The sequence below is a fragment of the Oryctolagus cuniculus genome, chromosome 16 (assembly GCF_051225735.1).
Source record: "Oryctolagus cuniculus isolate XC-2025 breed Fujian yellow rabbit chromosome 16, ASM5122573v1, whole genome shotgun sequence".
Taxonomy (NCBI): Eukaryota; Metazoa; Chordata; class Mammalia; order Lagomorpha; family Leporidae; genus Oryctolagus; species Oryctolagus cuniculus.
Genome location: NC_142882.1, coordinates 91,489,825 through 91,508,648, shown reverse-complemented (window position 1 = coordinate 91,508,648; position 18,824 = coordinate 91,489,825). Strand labels below are relative to the sequence as shown.

Genomic DNA, 18,824 nt, shown 5'->3' with positions numbered 1-18,824 from the left:
GGGGCTTCAGTAGCCTTGGCAGCTCATGACAAGAGCCTAGGGTGATTACTGATGCCATAAACAAGAGTGTCAATTTGTTAAGTCAACAACAGGAGTCACTGTGCACTTACTCCTCATGTAGGATCTTTGTCCTTAGTGTGCTGTACATTGAGATTTAATGCTATAACTAGTACTCAAACAGTATTTTTCACTTTATGTTTCTATGTGGGAGCAAACTGTTGAAATCTTTACTTAATATATGCTAAACTGATCTTCTGTATATAAAGAGAATAGAAAATGAATCTTGATGTGAATGGAAGGGGAGAGGGAGTGGGAAAGGGGAGGGTTGCGGGTGGGAGGGACGTTATGGGGGGGAAGCCATTGTAATCCATAAGCTGTACTTTGGAAATTTATATTCATTAAATAAAAGTTAAAAAAATGAAGAAATTTGACAAATACTATGATTCACATAGCAAGTCAATGAGAAGAAAAGGAATAAAAGTTTATGACCCTTTCTTTAAAAAAAAAAAAATTCAAAAAAATAAAAAACAGTTTGCCATTTCCAAGCAAGAATATTTTCATAGAAGCACTTTATACCTTCATGTATAAATCTGACATGTGTCTTTGTTTATGTCATTATGTCAGTTTTGAACTTTAGGACTTTTTCATCTTGCATTGATTGCTTATATATCAGAAAAAGGAGTCCTTTGATTTTAGAAGGATTTAAGTATGGAACTGAAACTGTCCCAAGTTAGAGTAAAACAGATTTCCCTTGGCGTATTTGACTCAGTAATGGCATAGATGGCTTTTCTAAGATTTGATCCAAATAAATTAATTTCTTTTTAGGTGAACCATTTTCTTTTCACTATTCTTATTGTCAATTTTTATGGCAGCACCACTTTTTTTTTTTTCAGTACTAGGTCTATATAGCAAGTCCAGTGTCAGTAGTATAAAGTACTGGTTCTTTGTCAGGATTCACCTGGATATTATAGATCGTTCTCACTTACAGAAGCTTTAGAATAAGCATGTCACTTTTGGCAAAAAGGCCTTGAGGCTATCGGTCTGGTGAGAATGATCATTTTTACAGTATTATGTCTCTACATCCCTGAAAATGGTTTACCTTTCCATTTATTTATATTTTAAATAGAATATCATTGTTTTTGCAGTTTTCTAGTGTAAAGATCTTATATATTGGTTGCTAAATTTATTTCCAAGTAAGTGCCTGTTCTTGTAGTTTGCTTTATGGCTAAATTTCCAAAACAAATTATACTTTTTTACTAAATGACTAGATATATTTGGATTTTCATTTTATTCATGTTTGGTAAGATATTTTTCAGGAAACTCACATATCACATTTAAATTTTCAAAATTTTTGGCATAAAATTATTTCTAGTATTACTATTCTTTAATATCTATAAGACATGTAGTGAAAATCTTTTCTGGTATTGTCATGTGGTATGTGTTCTCTCTCAGAATGTTTTCTGATTACCCATTTTTTGATCCCTTTTTTGATCCATGAATTATTTAATTTGGGATAATTTCATTTCTAGATATTTGAGATTTTTCTTAATATCTCATTGTTGATTTCTAGTTTAGTACTGCATAAAGTTCTGATTTTGTTTACCATATTGTCTAATTTGGGGATAAATATGAATATTTAAAGGAATGAATATTCTGTAGTTGTTGGATGTATTGTTTCATAATTAAGTAAAAGTAGCTGATAGTGTTGTTCAGTTATCTGTCAGGAATTGACAAATTTTTCCTTGTAAAGGACCAAATAAGTAAATATTTTAGACTTTATGGGCCACACAATGTCTGTCACAGCCACATGGTGCTGCCTTTGTGGTCCAGTAGCAGGTGTAGACAGAATTTAAATGAATGGGCAGACAGCATTCCAGTAAAGCCTTGTTTACAAAAACAGCTGACTGACTAATAGCTATAGTTTATCAACCCTTGTTTTATGTTTTTCCCGTGTGTGTGTGTGTGTGTGTGTGTGTTTGTCTTATTCTCTCATTTACTCAACGATTATGTTTAAATCCCCAATTATTATTATGGGATTATTTCTTCTTTTAATTCTAAAAATTTTTACTCATGTTTTGAAGCTTCATTGCTACCGATTATAGCTTTTCATAATGTTGTGTATTCCTTACATATGATTTTTATCCATATATAATGCCCCCGTATCTCTTTTACTAAATATATAATGTGATTGTCAGTATGCTTGGATTTCCGCCTGCCATGTCACTGCTTTTCCTCCCTTTCCCTGTGTTTGTGTGGCAGTAGTTCTGCTCCTTCTTTCTTCCCTCTTTGCACCTAATGACATAAGGGCCACCCACTAGGCCCCGCCTCTTCACATGACCACATCAAGGACTACAGGGAGACAGATCACATCCAGGCCATTGTATGCATCCACTGTCTACATCTTTAGTTTCTCATAGTGCATTTAGTGTTGCACCCTTCCATGAAATACAAAGATGTCGTGGTTTTCTGTGTTATGTGGTGTGTATACACACACACACACACACACACTATATATATATATATATGTATATATATACACACACACTACATGTGTAATAAATGTGTATTATGTACCATCTGTGATATGTGGTGTGTGTACACACTATATATTGTATATATTGTGTATATATATATTGTATATATACTACAAGTGTAATATATATGCTACATGTGTAATACTACATGTGTATCACCTGTGATTTGTGGTGTGTGTATATATGTACACATTGTAGAAACATTGTATATATACTACGTGTGGAATATATATATGTATTGTATACTGCAGAATACAGTGTTAGGGCATTTGCTGCTAAGTATGTCATATGTTTTAAAAAATATTAAAAGAATAGCAGCCTTTTGTATTTGTTAAGGCATTTAGTTTTTCTGTGCTTACTATTCCTTCTGAAGCTCAGAGTTTCTGGTATTATTTGCCTTCAGACTTGAAAAAAAATAGTGTATTTATTCTCCTTCATTCAGGAAGGGTATTTTACTGGTTAGAGAATTCTTGTTTGATGATGTTTTAAATTTTTATGTATTTAAATTGTATATGAAAGGCAGGAAGGGAGGGGGGGTAGACAGAGGTCTCCCTCCTCAAATGTCTGCAACAGTCCAGACTGGGCTGCACTGAAGCCAGGAGCCTGGAATTAACTATTAACTCTGTGTCTCCCACATGGGTGTCAGGGACTGCAGCGCATGGACTGTCTTCCAAGGGTGTGCTGTGCACTAGCACATCACTGGATCAGAAGCAGAAGAGACAAGCCTAGAACCAGGCACTCCCACATGGGATGCAGGCATCCCAAGCAATGACCTAGCCATAAAAAAGCTTCATAAAGTAATTTCAGGTCATGAAGTAATTTTGGAATAAATCATTGCATTTTTACATGGATCAAAGCAGACCGTAACTCTTATCCTTAGTTTTGGATTTTCTGGTAACAAATTTTATTTATCAATAAATGTTTTATTCCAAACATTGTTAATTTTATGGTACTGGCTGTTTGGAATGCAGGTATAATGAATATTCTTGAAGATTCTTCTGGAACATTATTTACTTAGAAAACAACTCTGGTTTCAAATATTGCCCTCATGACTTGTGAAGCAGGAGCTGAGCAAATCTGACTATTCTTCTCTACCAGGATAAGATGTTTCTGTCTGCTTTTCCCAAGACTGGGGAATTTTGAGCTTTTCCTGTCTGCCTGGTGGTAATAAGTAGCATTTCTGGCTTGGCATGTTCTTTAGGGACTTACATCTCTGTCCCTCTGAGTGCTTCTTCTCAAGTCATGGGAAGATTCTGCATAATATGCGGGTGAGTACTCAGCTAAATACTTGATTCTGACCCACTGCGGTTCTGTCTGTGCACTGCTCTCTCGTGCCAGTTATCTCTGCAGCTAACAGTAGTATCGTGGCATCTGCAGGCTCTCATTCCCAGCTCTTCAAGCAGGGTCTTCCTGCTTTCTTTTCCCTTAACAGCACAGCGGAGTTCACTCCTGGGTAGTTAAGTGAAGGGAGTCGGGTGACTCACCTTGTTTGTTTCTTGCTGCAGTGAGACTACACCGCTTCATTTCTGATATCCAGTGTCTTGCCAAGCATTGTTTAACATATTTCAGTTATTTTTGTTTATTTTTAAGTGGAAGTCCTTGTTACTCTTTCTTAGCTAGAGGCAGAAGTCCTCTGGATAAACCTTTGAACCTCAGTGATGTTATGTTCTCATGTCACTAAATGCAAAATGAAGAATGGATTCTCTTAAGCACTGCCCCCCTATCCCCCATATGTTTAGCTGATGCAAAAGTTATGGGGAGTGGCGATATTAAGGAAAAAGCGTTTAATAATTCTGCCTATTAGTTCTTTTTTTTTTTTTTTTTTTTTTGACAGGCAGAGTGGACAGTGAGAGAGAGAGACAGAGAGAAAGGTCTTCCTTTGCCGTTGGTTCACCCTCCAATGGCCGCCGTGGCCGGCGCGCTGCGGCCGGCGCACCGCACCGATCCAATGGCAGGAGCCAGGAGCCAGGTGCTTTTCCTGGTCTCCCATGGGGTGCAGGGCCCAAGCACCTGGGCCATCCTCCACTGCACTCCCGGGCCACAGCAGAGGGCTGGCCTGGAAGAGGGGCAACCGGGACAGAATCCGGCGCCCCGACCGGGACTAGAACCCGGTGTGCCGGCGCCGCTAGGCGGAGGATTAGCCTAGTGAGCCGCGGCGCCGGCCTAATAATTCTGCCTATTAGTTCTTAAAAGTTTTTCTCCCCAGGCTTTAAAAACCTTCAGGATTAAGAATTTGGGTTTCTGTCATGGTAAATACTGCATAGCACATATGATGAAGTTCTTGGAAGTACCAAGTTTTACCATGGTAACATTTTGTAGAACTTCCCCAGAATTTGTGTTTTCTTCATTTCTGCACAATGAGGTTGCAGCTTAGGGTATGAGTATTCTAGAGCTGTGGTAACAAATACCATACACAGTATGTCCTAAACAGCAGAAGATTTCTGTACAATCCTGGATGCTGGAAGCCCCAGGTCAAGGTGTTTGTGGGGTTGCTTTCCTCTGAGGGCATGTCTCCTTGGCCTACACATGGATGTATCTTTACCCAGTTTTCCCTCTGTGTGCGAGTATGTATGTGTTTATCTCCCTAGTCATGCTTTATGAGAACCTGTTGAGATAGTCTTGTATTTCCTTTATTGCTTCTTTAAAGATCCTCTCTCTGAAGGTTTGCATCTTTTGTGTATATTCAAATACAGCCATTTTCTGAGGAACTGAAGATGAGGACTTCAAAATAGGAATTTTGAGTGGGGCATAATTCAGTTCATTAGAGTTATAGCCATCAAAAGTTAAAGAGCAATTTATAGAATTTTTGTTTCTTTTATTTCATTCAAAGCACTACATGTACAGCTTCCTGCTTGTGGATGAAGTTGGAATTTATTAAGCTAATGCATTGCACTTAGCAGTGAGATGGTTAGAAAGCAGTTTTGTTATTAGCCCACATTAGAGAACAGGTAGCATGATAGGGAATCTTGCAATAGAAATCATCTGTTGCTTTTTATTGTCTTTGTCTAGAGAAGAAATTATAGCCCTTCTAATATAACATGATATACTGAATTGTAGATTTTTACTTAATATAAATCAAGTTGGTACAGTCATTAAAAAATCCTTTAATCAAATGTTTCACTCAGCAATTATTAATTGTTTTCTTTTTTCAAATCTGTAATTGGAATTTTAAAGTTTAAACACATATGTTCTATGATTGTTCCATTTTGTGACTATTTCTATTTGTATGATTTTCTCAGTAGTTACTTTATGAGTTACAGTTTCCATACATATTTTATCAGTGTACTGGAATTTATATTTTACTACTTTACAGAAGGAGCAACCCTTTACTCTGTCTATTGTCCCCACTTGATAAAAGGTAATTATCTTGGGGCCAGCCTTGTGCCACATCGGGTTAAGCCACCACTTAAGATGCCAGCATCCTATATCCAAGTGCTGGTTCCATTCTAGGCTTCTTTGCTTCTGATCCAGTTTCCTACTATTGCTGATGGGAAAGAGTGGATGATGGCCCAAGTACTTGGATTCCTCCCACCCATGTGGGAGACCTGTTTGGAGTTCCTGGCTCCCAGTTTCAGCCTGGCCCAGCCTTGGCCCTTGAGGGTATTTGAGGAGTAAACTAGTGATGGAAGATCTCTCTGTCTCTCTTCTGTTTCTCCTCCCTTTTCCTTCCTCCCTCCCTCCCTCTCTGTGTCACTGTGCTTTTCCAATCAATCAATCAATCAATTTTTAAATTTTTTTAAAGATTTATTTATTTGCTTGAAAGAGTCACAGAGAAGCAGAGGCAGAGAGAGAGAGAGAGACAGAGAGAGACAGAGAGAGACAGAGACAGACAGACAGGTCTTCCATCCGCTGGTTCACTCCCCAGATGGCTGCGCTCCTCGGATGGCTGTGCTGATCCGAAGCCAGGAGCCTCCTCCTGGTCTCCCACATGAGTGCAGAGGCCCAAGGACTTGGGCCATCCTCCACTGCTTTCCCAGGTCGTAGCAGAGAGCTGGATAGGAAGTGGAGCAGCCAGGACTCGAACCAGCACCCATATGGGATGCTGGCACTGCAGGCGGCAGCTTTACCTGCTACGCCACAGCGCCGGCCCCAATAAATAATTTTTTAGAAAGATAATTGTTTTAAGTATTTAATCTGAGTGCATGGAATACCACATCAGATGATGGTATATAATTTTGCTTCAAAATTTGGTAGGAGAAAGATAACCTTTTACCCTGGGATAGTTCATTTATTTGTCAACTTGGCTATATTGAAGAATACCCAGATAGTTGGTAAAACATTATTTCTGGCTTTTCCTGTGAAGTTTCTGGAGCTGATAACCATTTGAATTGGTAGAGTGAGTAAGATGGTCTTCCCTGGTTGAGTGAACATCTTTGAATTCACTGAGGGCTTAGATAGAACAGAAAGACAAAGGAAGGGGTTGCTTTGGTTTGAGCTGGGCTATCCACTTTCCCTTGCCTTTTGACATTTGTGCTCCTGCTTCTTGAGCCTTTGAAATTGGACCAAGAGTTAAACCATCATGCTTCTCACATTGGAACTGGAGTTTATACCATGGTCTTTCCTCATTCTCCAGTTTACAGATGGAAAATTTTGGGACATTTTGGCCTTCCTAATTTTATGAGCCAGGAGTAATCAGAGATTCATTATATATCAATAGGATATATAATATATATATTAATAGGAGATGTATAATAAACACATATTGATTCTGTTTATCTGAAGAACTCTAATAAGTGATTGGTATCTTGAGTGATTCTAGAGGAACCAAATTTTAAGAATAAATTTTCTGAATTGATTCTGGGGTTTCTAGAATTGTCTCATTATTATATTTAAATATGTTAATTACTGACTCTGTTTTCAGTACTAAAGAAAGTACTGGGATTCCATAGTATGAACTCTGTATAGAGTGATGCCCTGGATATTCCTAATCAACTAGTTGTTCTAGGTGACTCTGTATATGATACTTTCCAACATTTTTGGAAAACTAAGGAATGTGACATTGGTTTTTTCACTTCTAGTGTTGCTAGACAAAGTGTTGAAAGGAAAGAATGAACTGAGGGATTTGAATTCCAAGCTCAAGTACCACATAAATAACCTAAGATTTTCTAGGTGTTCTCTGAAGGAGACAGAGACCCTTAACTTTTATAGCTTCAGGACTGAATGAAAACCACATGCAGAATCTCATCTATCAATTAATTGAATTACCAGGCAAGTTGACCTCTCAGTCTCATAGGGTGTCTGCTGTTAAAATGAGGGCATTGCTTTGGGAAGAATGGGTCCTCTAATTTGGGGAGGGGATGTGTCAGAAAATCCTGATAAAATTTGAGGACATTGTGTTCTTATATTTTGAGGTGTCTTCTTTGCCACTGGAATTCATCTTTCTGTCCCCTAGTGGAATCTCCAGATTCAGTGTTGGAAACGCCTTTCTAACCATGGTGTCAGACTTTCCACCTCTCTCTGAGAGGATTAAGTTCCAACAAGTCTCTAAAGGTGAAGTCCAAAGTACAACACATAAGAAAGTACACTAAACTCTAAAAGAAGTACTTGAGTTTTATAACTTCTACAAGCACAGGTTTATGGAATGTGTGTGGGATGAGTATGAGATAATGACAGAAGGAACATCAAGTTGCATCAGGCTTACTTTATTGAAATGGGCTTACTAAGTAGGATGTTGCATTCACTGTTGATGCTCAAACTCAGTGGAAGTCATTGGGTTCCATGGTGGAGGAGACCAAGTGGAGGAGTTAACCAGGTAGGCTGGCAGAGTCAAAACAGTGACCAGAAAGTCTGATGTGCAGACCTTTGGTGTTGGCCAGTTCATCCATTGCTAGAAGTAAAACAGGAAGCACACTGAATTCTTACTTGAACAGTGTAAGTAGAAAAGTTCTATGTCTAGTGAACCAAAGTCTAACTCAAATCCTCAGAACACAAACTCAGGGCTCCTGAGGCAGTTCCTAGACTGCAGCCAGTGCATAGTCTCAGCACCCCTTGAATGAAGGAGCAGCCAGGTCTCTCTTGGTACACTGTCAGAAATTTAGACAATTAAGTTTTATCCTTCCCCAAAGGGACCTTCTGCCTGTTACCAGGGTAACTACACTGGTGCAAAGGAAATAAAGTATTTGGGAACTATTGGACAACAGGGTGGCACATGTTCATTTACCTGAACTCCTAAGTAACATGGAAGTGCAGGTAGGAGTGCAGCAAAACTCAAACTAACAGAGTGTTTGAACTTATGATCTTACTTCATGCTTGAATACATAGAGATTAGCAGTCATAGAAAAGTATCAGCCACAGCCGGCGCCGTGGCTCAACAGGCTAATCCTCTGCCTTGCGGTGCCGGCACACCGGGTTCTAGTCCCGGTCGGGGCGCGGGATTCTGTCCCGGTTGCCCCTCTTCCAGGCCAGCTCTCTGCTGTGGCCTGGGAGTGCAGTGGAGGATGGCCCAAGTGCTTGGGCCCTGCACTCTATGGGAGACCAGGAGGAAGCACCTGGCTCCTGCCTTCGGATCAGCGCGGTGCGCCGGCCGCAGCACGGCGGCCATTGGAGGGTGAACCAACGGCAAAGGAAGACCTTTCTCTCTGTCTCTCTCTCTCACTGTCCACTCTGTCTGTCAAAAAAAAAAAAAAAAAAAGTATCAGCCTCTTGTTAATTTTAGGTGTAAAACCAGTATAATTATTACAAATATAAAGGTAATTATTATCAGAAATGATTGCTTAGTTATTTTATGACCATAATTATTAGAACATAGAGCTAAAAGTATAGCATATGTTGTATTTTCCTCTCTCTCTTAAAAATATTCATTTTTATCTATTTGAAAAGCAGAGTAACATACAGTGAGAGAGAAAGATCTCCTATTGACCTGGTCACTCACCAAATGCTACCAGTAGCCAGGGCTGGGCCTGGCCAGTCCAGGCCTGGGCCAGGAGCCTGGAACTCCATGTGGTTCTCCCATGTGGGTAGCAGGGATATAAGTACTTGAATTAAGTACTCCTAGGCTGCATATTAGCAGGAAGATGACAACAGAAGTAGAGGATCTGGGAACTCAGGTATTGCACAATGGGCTGCAGCTATCCCAAGTGGTATTTTGACTGTTGTTTCCAAAACTCATCCTTCTCTCTGTCCTTGAACTTAATTTTTCTTTGTGGAAAGAATGGAGGGAATATTTCAGGATATACCTTTAAATGTTCATCAAATACATTTCTTCAAGTACATTAAATTTCTTAGTCCATTCTTTGGACTACATTTAATTTCAAGGAGCAGTCTTGATTAAGTGCTCATTGCCTCTCCATATATTATGATAAGTTCAGAATGCCCAAAGAATTTGGCTATATATCCAAATATATATTTTTGGAAATTTTGTACATTTTATGTATTTGTATACAATCAAGTACATTTGGAAATACTTGAGGAATGCAGATGATATCTTTTCATTTTTTACATGTATTAATGTCCAGTGAATGCTGGAAAAAAAACAAGGACCTTGAGAGTTCTTTTTTTTTGCTTCTAAATCCATATGCAACCTTTTTTATTTTAAAATTGTATTTGTGGCTAATACCTCTTCAAATTGTATTATATTTTAGGCTAAAAATCTCATAGAGAGATTTTTTAATCAACAAGTAGAAGTGCTTGGCAGACGTGCAGAACCACTGCCTGAAATATACTATATTGAAGGTACTCTCCAAATGGTATGGATTAATCGCTGCTTTCCAGGGTATGGAATGAATGTCCTGAAACACCCAAGATGTCCTGAGTGCTGCGGTATGTAATGAACTGTGATTTTATTTTGTAAGTTGATGAGAATTCACTTGTCTTGGTTATGTGTTTGAAAAGACTATGTGAATCAGAATATGTAAGAGGAAAAACGTCCTTAATTTTGGCCTTGGTATTAAAATTACAGCAAGGAGGGTTCAGGAGTGTTAGGCAGTTGTTTAGGAGGAAATATAGATAATATTTAAGAGTTGCCTCAAGTTTCTTACCCTTAAAAGAGGCAAATGATACATCTTTTAGAATGAATTACTGAAGAGTTTAGTTAGTGTGAAACAGTCTAGAGATCTTTGTAGCCTCTTTTTTTCCTTTTGAATTAAATATTGATTTTTTTAAATTACCAATTGCTTTTTCTGAATTTTGATCCTAATGATATAGGGTCTTAGCCATTCTCTGGCATTCATCTATTTTCAACCTTACTACAGAAGAGAGTTCTGTAGAGATTGTCAGCTTAGGTTGAGTATGGTGGATCAAAATCTTTGCATTTCCATTATCAGGAGCTGAGCGGGCCAAATGAATTTTAATCTTAAAAGATCTTCTGGTGTGAATATTACTGAGTTAGTGCCACTTTCATTCAGTCTCCACTGATTATTTGCTGCTTTCTATTGTCTCAAGTTGGATTTCAAAAAAACCTTTTCATACAGTAATGTAGCAGATAATCTCTTTTAACCTTAGTTTATTTTATTTGATTTTGCTTTAAATTATTTTTCTGGTTTTGTTTTTGATTAAATGTATAAAATTTAATGAAACATACTATAAATATATCTTAGAAAATGCTGTTAACCAATAAATACTTTCAAATACCAACTTTGTAGCCATTTTGATAATTGGTGATTATTTATGTCACTCTAGAGCATGCATAATAATGAAGAAAAGTCTGGAAATACTAAATAAATACCTACCTAGCCATTTGGCTATACTTATATGCATTTTTATTTTTATTCAAAGAAGACTTAAAATATATGCATCTTATTAATTACAAGAATTTTGAAATTATTAAGTATAGTTCTTGCAAGCAAAATGATAGCTTTAAGTCTAAGAATTATAAATAATTTTATCAGTAAAATTTTTGCATATATGAAAATTTGGAAAATAATACACTTTTCAGGTTCTCTGTTTTCACCATGTAATAATATTCTGTGTGCTGTGCTGTTTGATTAAATTCATTAGGTAATTTTTAATGAATATGTCTGATGTTCATCTTAGTGTTTGTTTTTATTTGATTTTTAATTTATTTATTTGAGATAGGGAGTGCACATTCTCATCTTCTGGTTCAGTCCTCATATGTCTATAATGGCTGGGGACTGAAGCTGCGAAATAAGAACTCAATCCAGGTCTCCCATGTGGGTGGCAGGAACCCAGTTACTTGAGCCATCATCAGTGCCTCCCAAATTCTGCATTATCAGGAAGCTGGAAAAAGAGCTGGTGCATCAGGTGTTGAATCAAGAGTACTTTGGTAAAGTAAGACACATGTGCATCCTAACTGGCAACTTAAACTACTAGACCAAATGCCTGCCCCTGAGCAATGATTTTATTCCTGTCACCAGATCCCATGAGAAAGAATCAAGAAAACTGTATACATCAATTTATACATAAATATCAAAAGTATTTTATCTCTATAATACTGTTTTGTTCACCCAAATGTATAGTTTTTGCCCATACATTTTAGAGACATAGGAGTTAAAAATAATGAAGGAATAAGGGACAGCTAAACTGCAGGGAAGAGAAGGGAAATATTATATGAAGGAAAATGAGTTTAAGAGAGGAGAGATTCCAGAGGTTTAATTTAATTGAGATAAGACTTTGTTAGTGATTTGAGAGATTCCAGATGAGCAGGCACCATCCAAGCAAGAGCATGGGTGAGGTGTTTTACTTGGCTGGGGCTGGAGAGTTAGTAAGAGCTGAGGTAATGGTAGGCCTTGAAAATAAATTAGAAAAGTTGAAATTCAATATGATTGTAAGAATCATATCTTTGAGAAGAGGGAAAAATAAATATTAGCTGCTCAGTAAACTTACTAACTAATGACTTGCTACATTTCATTTTCTTTATCCAATGGTAAAAATATATTTTAATTTATAATTAGATTTGCGCAGTTATCAGCTCTGATATTCATTCAGCAAGCCTCAGCTCCCTTTTGTGAATAAAATTCATTACATAAAACGTGCTATTTAGATCCCAATTATATACAGTAATTTTTGTGTCTATTATATAAGGCCACCATTCTAAACTTCTAAAAAAGCAAACTGTTCAAAAAGACACTTGAATTGCTCTCTGATTTGAAATATAATATATCCAGGATGACAACAGTTATAGCAGCCGACCAACTAAATGAACATAAACTCTATTTAGGTATGAAACAGAATAATAAATAAAGCAAATAAAATATATGAAGTATCTTATAAAATGACTTATCAGAATGTAGATGCATCATGTTCATGTTTAACAGAAGTTTGAGACAAGACATGTTTATTACATGAAGAAATTTGTTTACTTTCTTAAACAGTTTAAATAAACCAAATATTTAAAAGATATGAAATTTGCTATTTTTCTTTGGGTATCTTTATTTGCTTATTTACTCCTTACTTTCTTTTAGATAACAAAGATCGTTAGCTTATAAATTATGGAGACATTTTTACACATAAAATTTTTCTTATTTATAATTTATATTAGTCTCCACTGTAAAATATTCCTTCATATTTCTTATTGTTTATTATACAAATTATTTTTCACTCATTTTGACATGGCAAAAGTAAATATGTGAATTATAGATGTCTGATAATTTTTTATTTTAAAAGACTACCCCAAGGTCAAGCATTTTTTAAAAAGATTTATTTATTTGAAAGTCAGAGTTACACAGAGAGAGGAGAGGCAGAGAGAGAGAGAGAGAGAGGTCTTCCATCTGATGGTTCACTCCCCAATTCACCACAAAGGCCCGAGCTGCGCAGATCTGAAGCCAGGAGCCAGGAGCTGCTTCTGGGTCTCCCATGCAGGTGCAGGGGCCCAAGGACTTGGGCCATCTTCTACTGCTTTCCCAGGCTGTAGCAGAGAGCTGGATTGGAAGTGTAGCAGCCGGGTCTCGAACTGGTGCCCATATGGGATACCAGCGCTTCAGGCCAGGATGTTAACCCGCTGTGCCACAGCACTGGCCCCGATGTCTGATAATTTCATAAATTATATCACGCATACTACAACTAAAGATTGCACAAATATATTTTGTTTCAGATAAAATTTTGACAAAACACAGATTTGGAAATGATTTTAATTTGTAATTTCTGTTATTTCCCTTTGTTTTTTATTTTCTTTGTATTGATTGACACAATTATATATATATTATGGGAAATAATATAATGTTTCAATACATGCATACATTGCATAATGTTAAAATTAGAGTAATAAGCTTATCTCAAGCATTTATCATTTCTTTGTGCTGAGTACATCAAAATCCTGTCATAACTATTTTCAAATATACATTATTGTTAACTGCAGTTAGCCTACTATGCAGTAGAACACCAAGATTTGTTCTTCCTGTCCAGTGCATAACACTGACTCAATGATTTTCCACTCCCCATTCTCCCCTGGCTGCCCACCTCCGCTCTGGTAACCTCTATTCTACTCTCATCTTCTTTGCGATAAATGTTTTTAGAGTCTGTATGTCTTCAAAAAGTTCATGGAAACTACATATTAAAAAGTGCATGGATGTCAGTTGTTTCGCACCCTGATGAAATCATACTAGTTTTTTAACGATAAGGCTGAACAGGATGTTATTTGGAGAATTAGGAAAGACATGACATCAGTTTGAAAAGGATCTTCATTAGACCAACAGGAATTTTGCTAAAATTAAAACAAAAACAAAGGTCAAATTTATGCTGAATCTTGGGATGAAGTTTGGTAAAACCATTGATTCTTTCCAAAAAGTTGATGGGGGCAGTGCCCCAAGAGAATCAACAGTTTACAAACTTAACTCATTTTTTAAGAGTTTATTTATTTGAGAGATAAAGGTGCATAGAGAGGGAGAGACAGAAAGAAAGGTCTTCTATCCACTGGTTCATTCCCCAAATGGCCACAACTGCTGGAGCTGAGCCAATCTGCAGCCAAGAGCCAGGACTTCCTCTCGGTCTCCTACATGCGTGCAGGGGCCCAAGTACTTGGGCCATCCTCCACTGCTTTCCCAGGCAATAAGCAGAGAGCAGGATTGGAGGAGGAGAAGCCGGGACATGAACCAGCACCCATATGGGAAGCTGGAGCTGCAGGCGGAGGATTAGCCTACTATACCACAGTGCCAGCCCCAAACTTAGCTCATTTTAAGAAGGGACAGGGACAGGAGGATGACATTGAAGAGGTAGCCTGGGTGACAGACTATCCACATCAACTTGCAGGGAGCAGAAGTAACTTGTTTGTGCCCTGCTTGAAGAAGGCTGACAGCAGTAGAAATGATAGCACCATGGACATCTCGATGGATTCAGCCCACACAATTCTGATCAAAAAATTAAAGTGTAATGAACTTCCTGCTTGATTGCCAGCAACTGTTGTGCTCAGATCAGATGCAGGCAAGAGCAGAGCTTTCAGTGCAGATCTTAAACAAGCAGGATCAAGTTCCTGAAGCATTTCTTAGAAGAGTTTGGTGAGGAGAGGGAACATGGCTTTCCCAGTATGATCATGAAGACAAAGGTGGAAGTGTTGCAATCAGTGCAAATGCACACTAGGCAAGAACAGAACTGAAGGCACTGGTTTTCTGGATGCATCCTTCTTGCTGACTTTCTGGACGGCTAAAGAATGGTGGGGAGTGTTTTGAGAATGTTAGCCAAAGCCTTACCCGCAAACGGGCAGGTAAGCTTCCCCATAGCATTCTACACCAGGACAGTGGCCCTCATTTCTCATCAAAAAGGGCAGTTTTACAAGGGTTCTGACAGTAAACTATTACATAACCGCCTTGCACTCCTGATTTTACCGCTTCTGATGTCTTTTTATATCCTCATGTTAAAATATCCTTGAAGTGTAAACATGTTTTCATCCATAAATAATGTAAAAAAGACTGCATTGAGACAGTAAAATTCCCAGAATGTTCAGTTTTTGGGGATGGACTAACTGGTATCATCACTGACAAAGTGTCTTACGTGTGATTTGGGTTATGTTGAGAAATAAAATTTATATTTTTATTTTCCATTTATCCATGGATTTTTTGATGTTCTGTAGTATAAATGAGATTATACTGTATTTGTTTTTCTGTGTCTGACTTATTTCACACCACCTAATGTCCTCCAGCTTGATCCATGTTATACTACATTATAGGATTTCAATCTTTTTGGGGGCATCCGTATTATTTATATATATATATATATATATATATTATATACACATATGTGTCATTTGTATATAATCCATATTTATGAAATTTTCTTCACCCCTTCATCTGTTGTTGATGGGTACTTAGTTTTATCCATTTCCTGGCTGTTAATAGTGTTGCAGTCAACAAGGAAATGTGAATCTTTTCAACAGATTTCTTTTCCTTTGGTACATACTGAGTATTGAAGTTGCTGCATCATAATTTTTAAAGGCTGTTAAACAATTTTATGCTAATAATTTTAGCAACTTTTGTGAAGTTCTCATAACTCCTGAAAATACAAATTCAAAAAATTGACATGGAAATTAACATTTTTAATAGCTCTAAATGTGTTTAAGAAATTAAATTCATTTAAAAATCTGCCTCCAGAGATAACTAAAGGCCTAAATAGTTTCATGATGAATTCTGCTAAACATTTAAAGAAATAATAGCACAATATGTTCTTTTAAAAAATAGAGAAGGATCAGATGCTTTCATCTTATTTAAGGGGCCAACATACCTTGGTATCAGATCCTAGTGAATAAAATAATTAAAGGCTGTCGAACTGTAGTCTCACTCAGTATACTGAAGAACCCCAAGTGAATAGCAAATGAAATTCCAGAAAAGTAACAATGAAATATGAATCATTTGATTTTTCTTTTATTTGTGTCTACGCTGCTATTGAGATTTGTACTTTTATGTTTTTTTTCATGTCAGTTATTTTTTTTTACTTCTAACGTAGGACTTATTTAAATATCCTTTATAGGGCTAAACTGGTAATGATGAATTCTTTCAAAATTTTTCTTATTATGGAAAATCTTGATTTTGCCTTCATTTCTGAAGAAGAGCTTTGTTGGGTATGGCATTTTTGGTAGCAGTTGTTTTTTTTTTTTTGTTTTTTTTTTTTAAAGATTTTGTGAACATTTCATCCAATTTAATCCTGGCATCCTGGACTGTAAAGATTTGGCTGAAAAGTCTGCCGTTAATGTGATGACAGTGACTTCTTACTTTTCTCTTACTTTATCTTTTTTTCTCCCACTCTCCTTCTCCCTCTCTCCCTCTCCCCCCCCTTCCCCCCTAGTCCTCCTCTCCCCCAATCTCCCCCATCCCCCTCTCTTCTCCATCTCCCCCCTCCCTCCCTCCCTCTCTCTCTTCTCCCTAGTCTTTCTCTCCCCCATTCTCTCCCTCCCTCCCTCCCTCCCTCTCCCCCCATCTTTTCCTCTCCCCCCTCTCTGACCCTCTTCTCTCCAGCTTGACTATAATATGCCTTGGAGAGGATCTGTGTTGATTGGATTTATTAGGGGTCCCTTGGGCTTCCTAGATCTAGAAGTCCATTTGTTTCCCAAGAATTGGAGAATTTTCAGGAATTATTTCATTGAATTGGCTTTCATTAAAAAACACCTTTTCCCTTCTGTTTCCTTTCTGAAATAGCCATGATGTGAATGTTTACTTGCTCCTTCTTTTATTTTTATTTTATCTGGGTTATTTTAAAACACTTGTCTTCAAGCTCAGAAATTGTGTCTTTTCCCTATTTAGTTCTACTGCTGAGAATGTTAACTGCATTTTTAATTTAATTTATTGAATTTTTTAGCTCCAAAATTTCTTATGTTTTAATGATTTTCTCTCTTTGCTGAATTTCTCATTATTATAAATTATTTTCCTAATATTGTTGAGTTGTCTTGCCTGTATCTTCTTTCCTCTCATTCTGTTTCCATAGAATTATTAATTTGAGTTATTTGTCAGAAACGTATTTATTTCAAGTTCTTTGTACTCTGTTGCTAGAGAATTATTGTCTTCCTCTGAAGGCATCATGTTACTTTGTTTTTCACGTGCTTTTGCCCTGTGTAGATTTTTGTGCATCTGGTAGGCCAGTTTTTCCTGCCAGTTTTATGGGATGACTTTAGTTATAGAAGGCTTTCTTCTAGATACATATTTTAGGGTGTTGGTTGGATATTCTGTGTTGGGCTTTTATTCTAGGTGAGTGCTTTAGTATCCATATAGCTTCAGCTATAACCAATGTTGATGTCTTGGGGCCTCAGTTATCCCAGGCTGCGGTGTAGAGGATTGCACCACCAGCTGGTATGCAGCTGATAGCTCTGTGTGTCATGTATCTGGGTGTGGGTGTGGGTGTGGGATCCCATCAATTTCTGTAGGTCAGGTGAGTATGGACCACTCCAGTGGGCCCAGGTGCGTGTAGCGTATCATGCTTGGTAGCAGGGTTAGGTGCCTGTCATTTTTGAGAGCTACAAAGGGGCTGTGATGCAGCCATGTGTCCAAATTGGTAACCCCTCAGTGTCAGGGATGCACAGCTGACTTCTCAGGGGCTCTAGGGGCTGGCGTCTTCCAGGGCTGAGGGAGGGTGGACAAGGCCAGGCATCCGTTTCTGTGTGCCTTCGTGGGTTAGACCTCTGAGAGGAGGTTATTCAGCTACTTCCTGGGACCATGGTAATATGGATGGGGTGATCTAGTTGCTCCCTGGGGGCCTTGGTAAAGGAGTGAAGCCATTTGAGCTAGCTTTTGTTGATAGTAAGATTAATGAACTTATTGATTATAATGCCATCAGGACTTCCTGTTTTTGTGTGTTTTGTTAAATTTTCTTATTTCTCTAAAAGTTAAATTTGTTGTTATAAAGGTAATAATATTTAGTTATATAATTTTAATGTATTCTATTTTATAATTTAAAAATTTATAATTTACAAATTTTATGTGGATACTACATGAAAGTTTAGATATATGTGTAAGTGGTACATATTATTATATTATCTACTAGGTGTATATACATACTTATGTGAATATATACATATATTTATGCATATAAAACTGACTACAGCTCATTTCAATATATTGAAAATTTCCAGTATTACAGAAATTTCCTCGTCAGATCTCTTTACAGTCAATACCTCTATGCTACAAATGTCTACTAATCTGACATCCATCACTGTAGATTAATTTGCCTATTCTTGAAGTTAATGTGGATAGAATCACATCATTCTGTGGTCTTTTGTGACCGCCTTCTTTACTTACAATTATGTTTGTGAAGTTCCTACTTATTCTTTTATGTGGTGATAAATAAGTTTTTGTGATGTGTAGTATGTTACTGGCTAGAGACAGTCTATATATTCTATCATTGATTGTTATTTGGGCTATTCTTAGGTATAACTGTGAATAATTACTAATATTGGTAAAAACCAGTTATGAGTACAAT

The 18,824-nt window shown here is 37.3% G+C and overlaps 1 protein-coding gene across 47 annotated transcripts in view; it reads left to right on the top strand.

The window, feature by feature from the left end:
* Positions 1 to 18,824, top strand: part of ZPBP (zona pellucida binding protein) — a 72,936-nt gene that overhangs the window by 33,282 nt on the left and 20,830 nt on the right. For 38 of the 47 annotated variants that reach the window (XR_016222902.1, XR_016222919.1, XR_016222901.1 and 35 more), the window contains one exon: positions 10,115 to 10,292. The exons of 8 other annotated variants lie outside the window; for them this stretch is intronic. Coding sequence is in view for 2 of the 39 variants with exons in the window: in XM_051853179.3 (XP_051709139.1) it covers positions 10,115 to 10,292 (178 nt within the window). In the remaining 37 variants the exon portion in view is untranslated. Of the gene's footprint in view, positions 1 to 10,114; positions 10,293 to 18,824 lie in introns of those variants that run through there. One more of the 47 variants, XM_089315977.1, reaches the window with a different exon arrangement.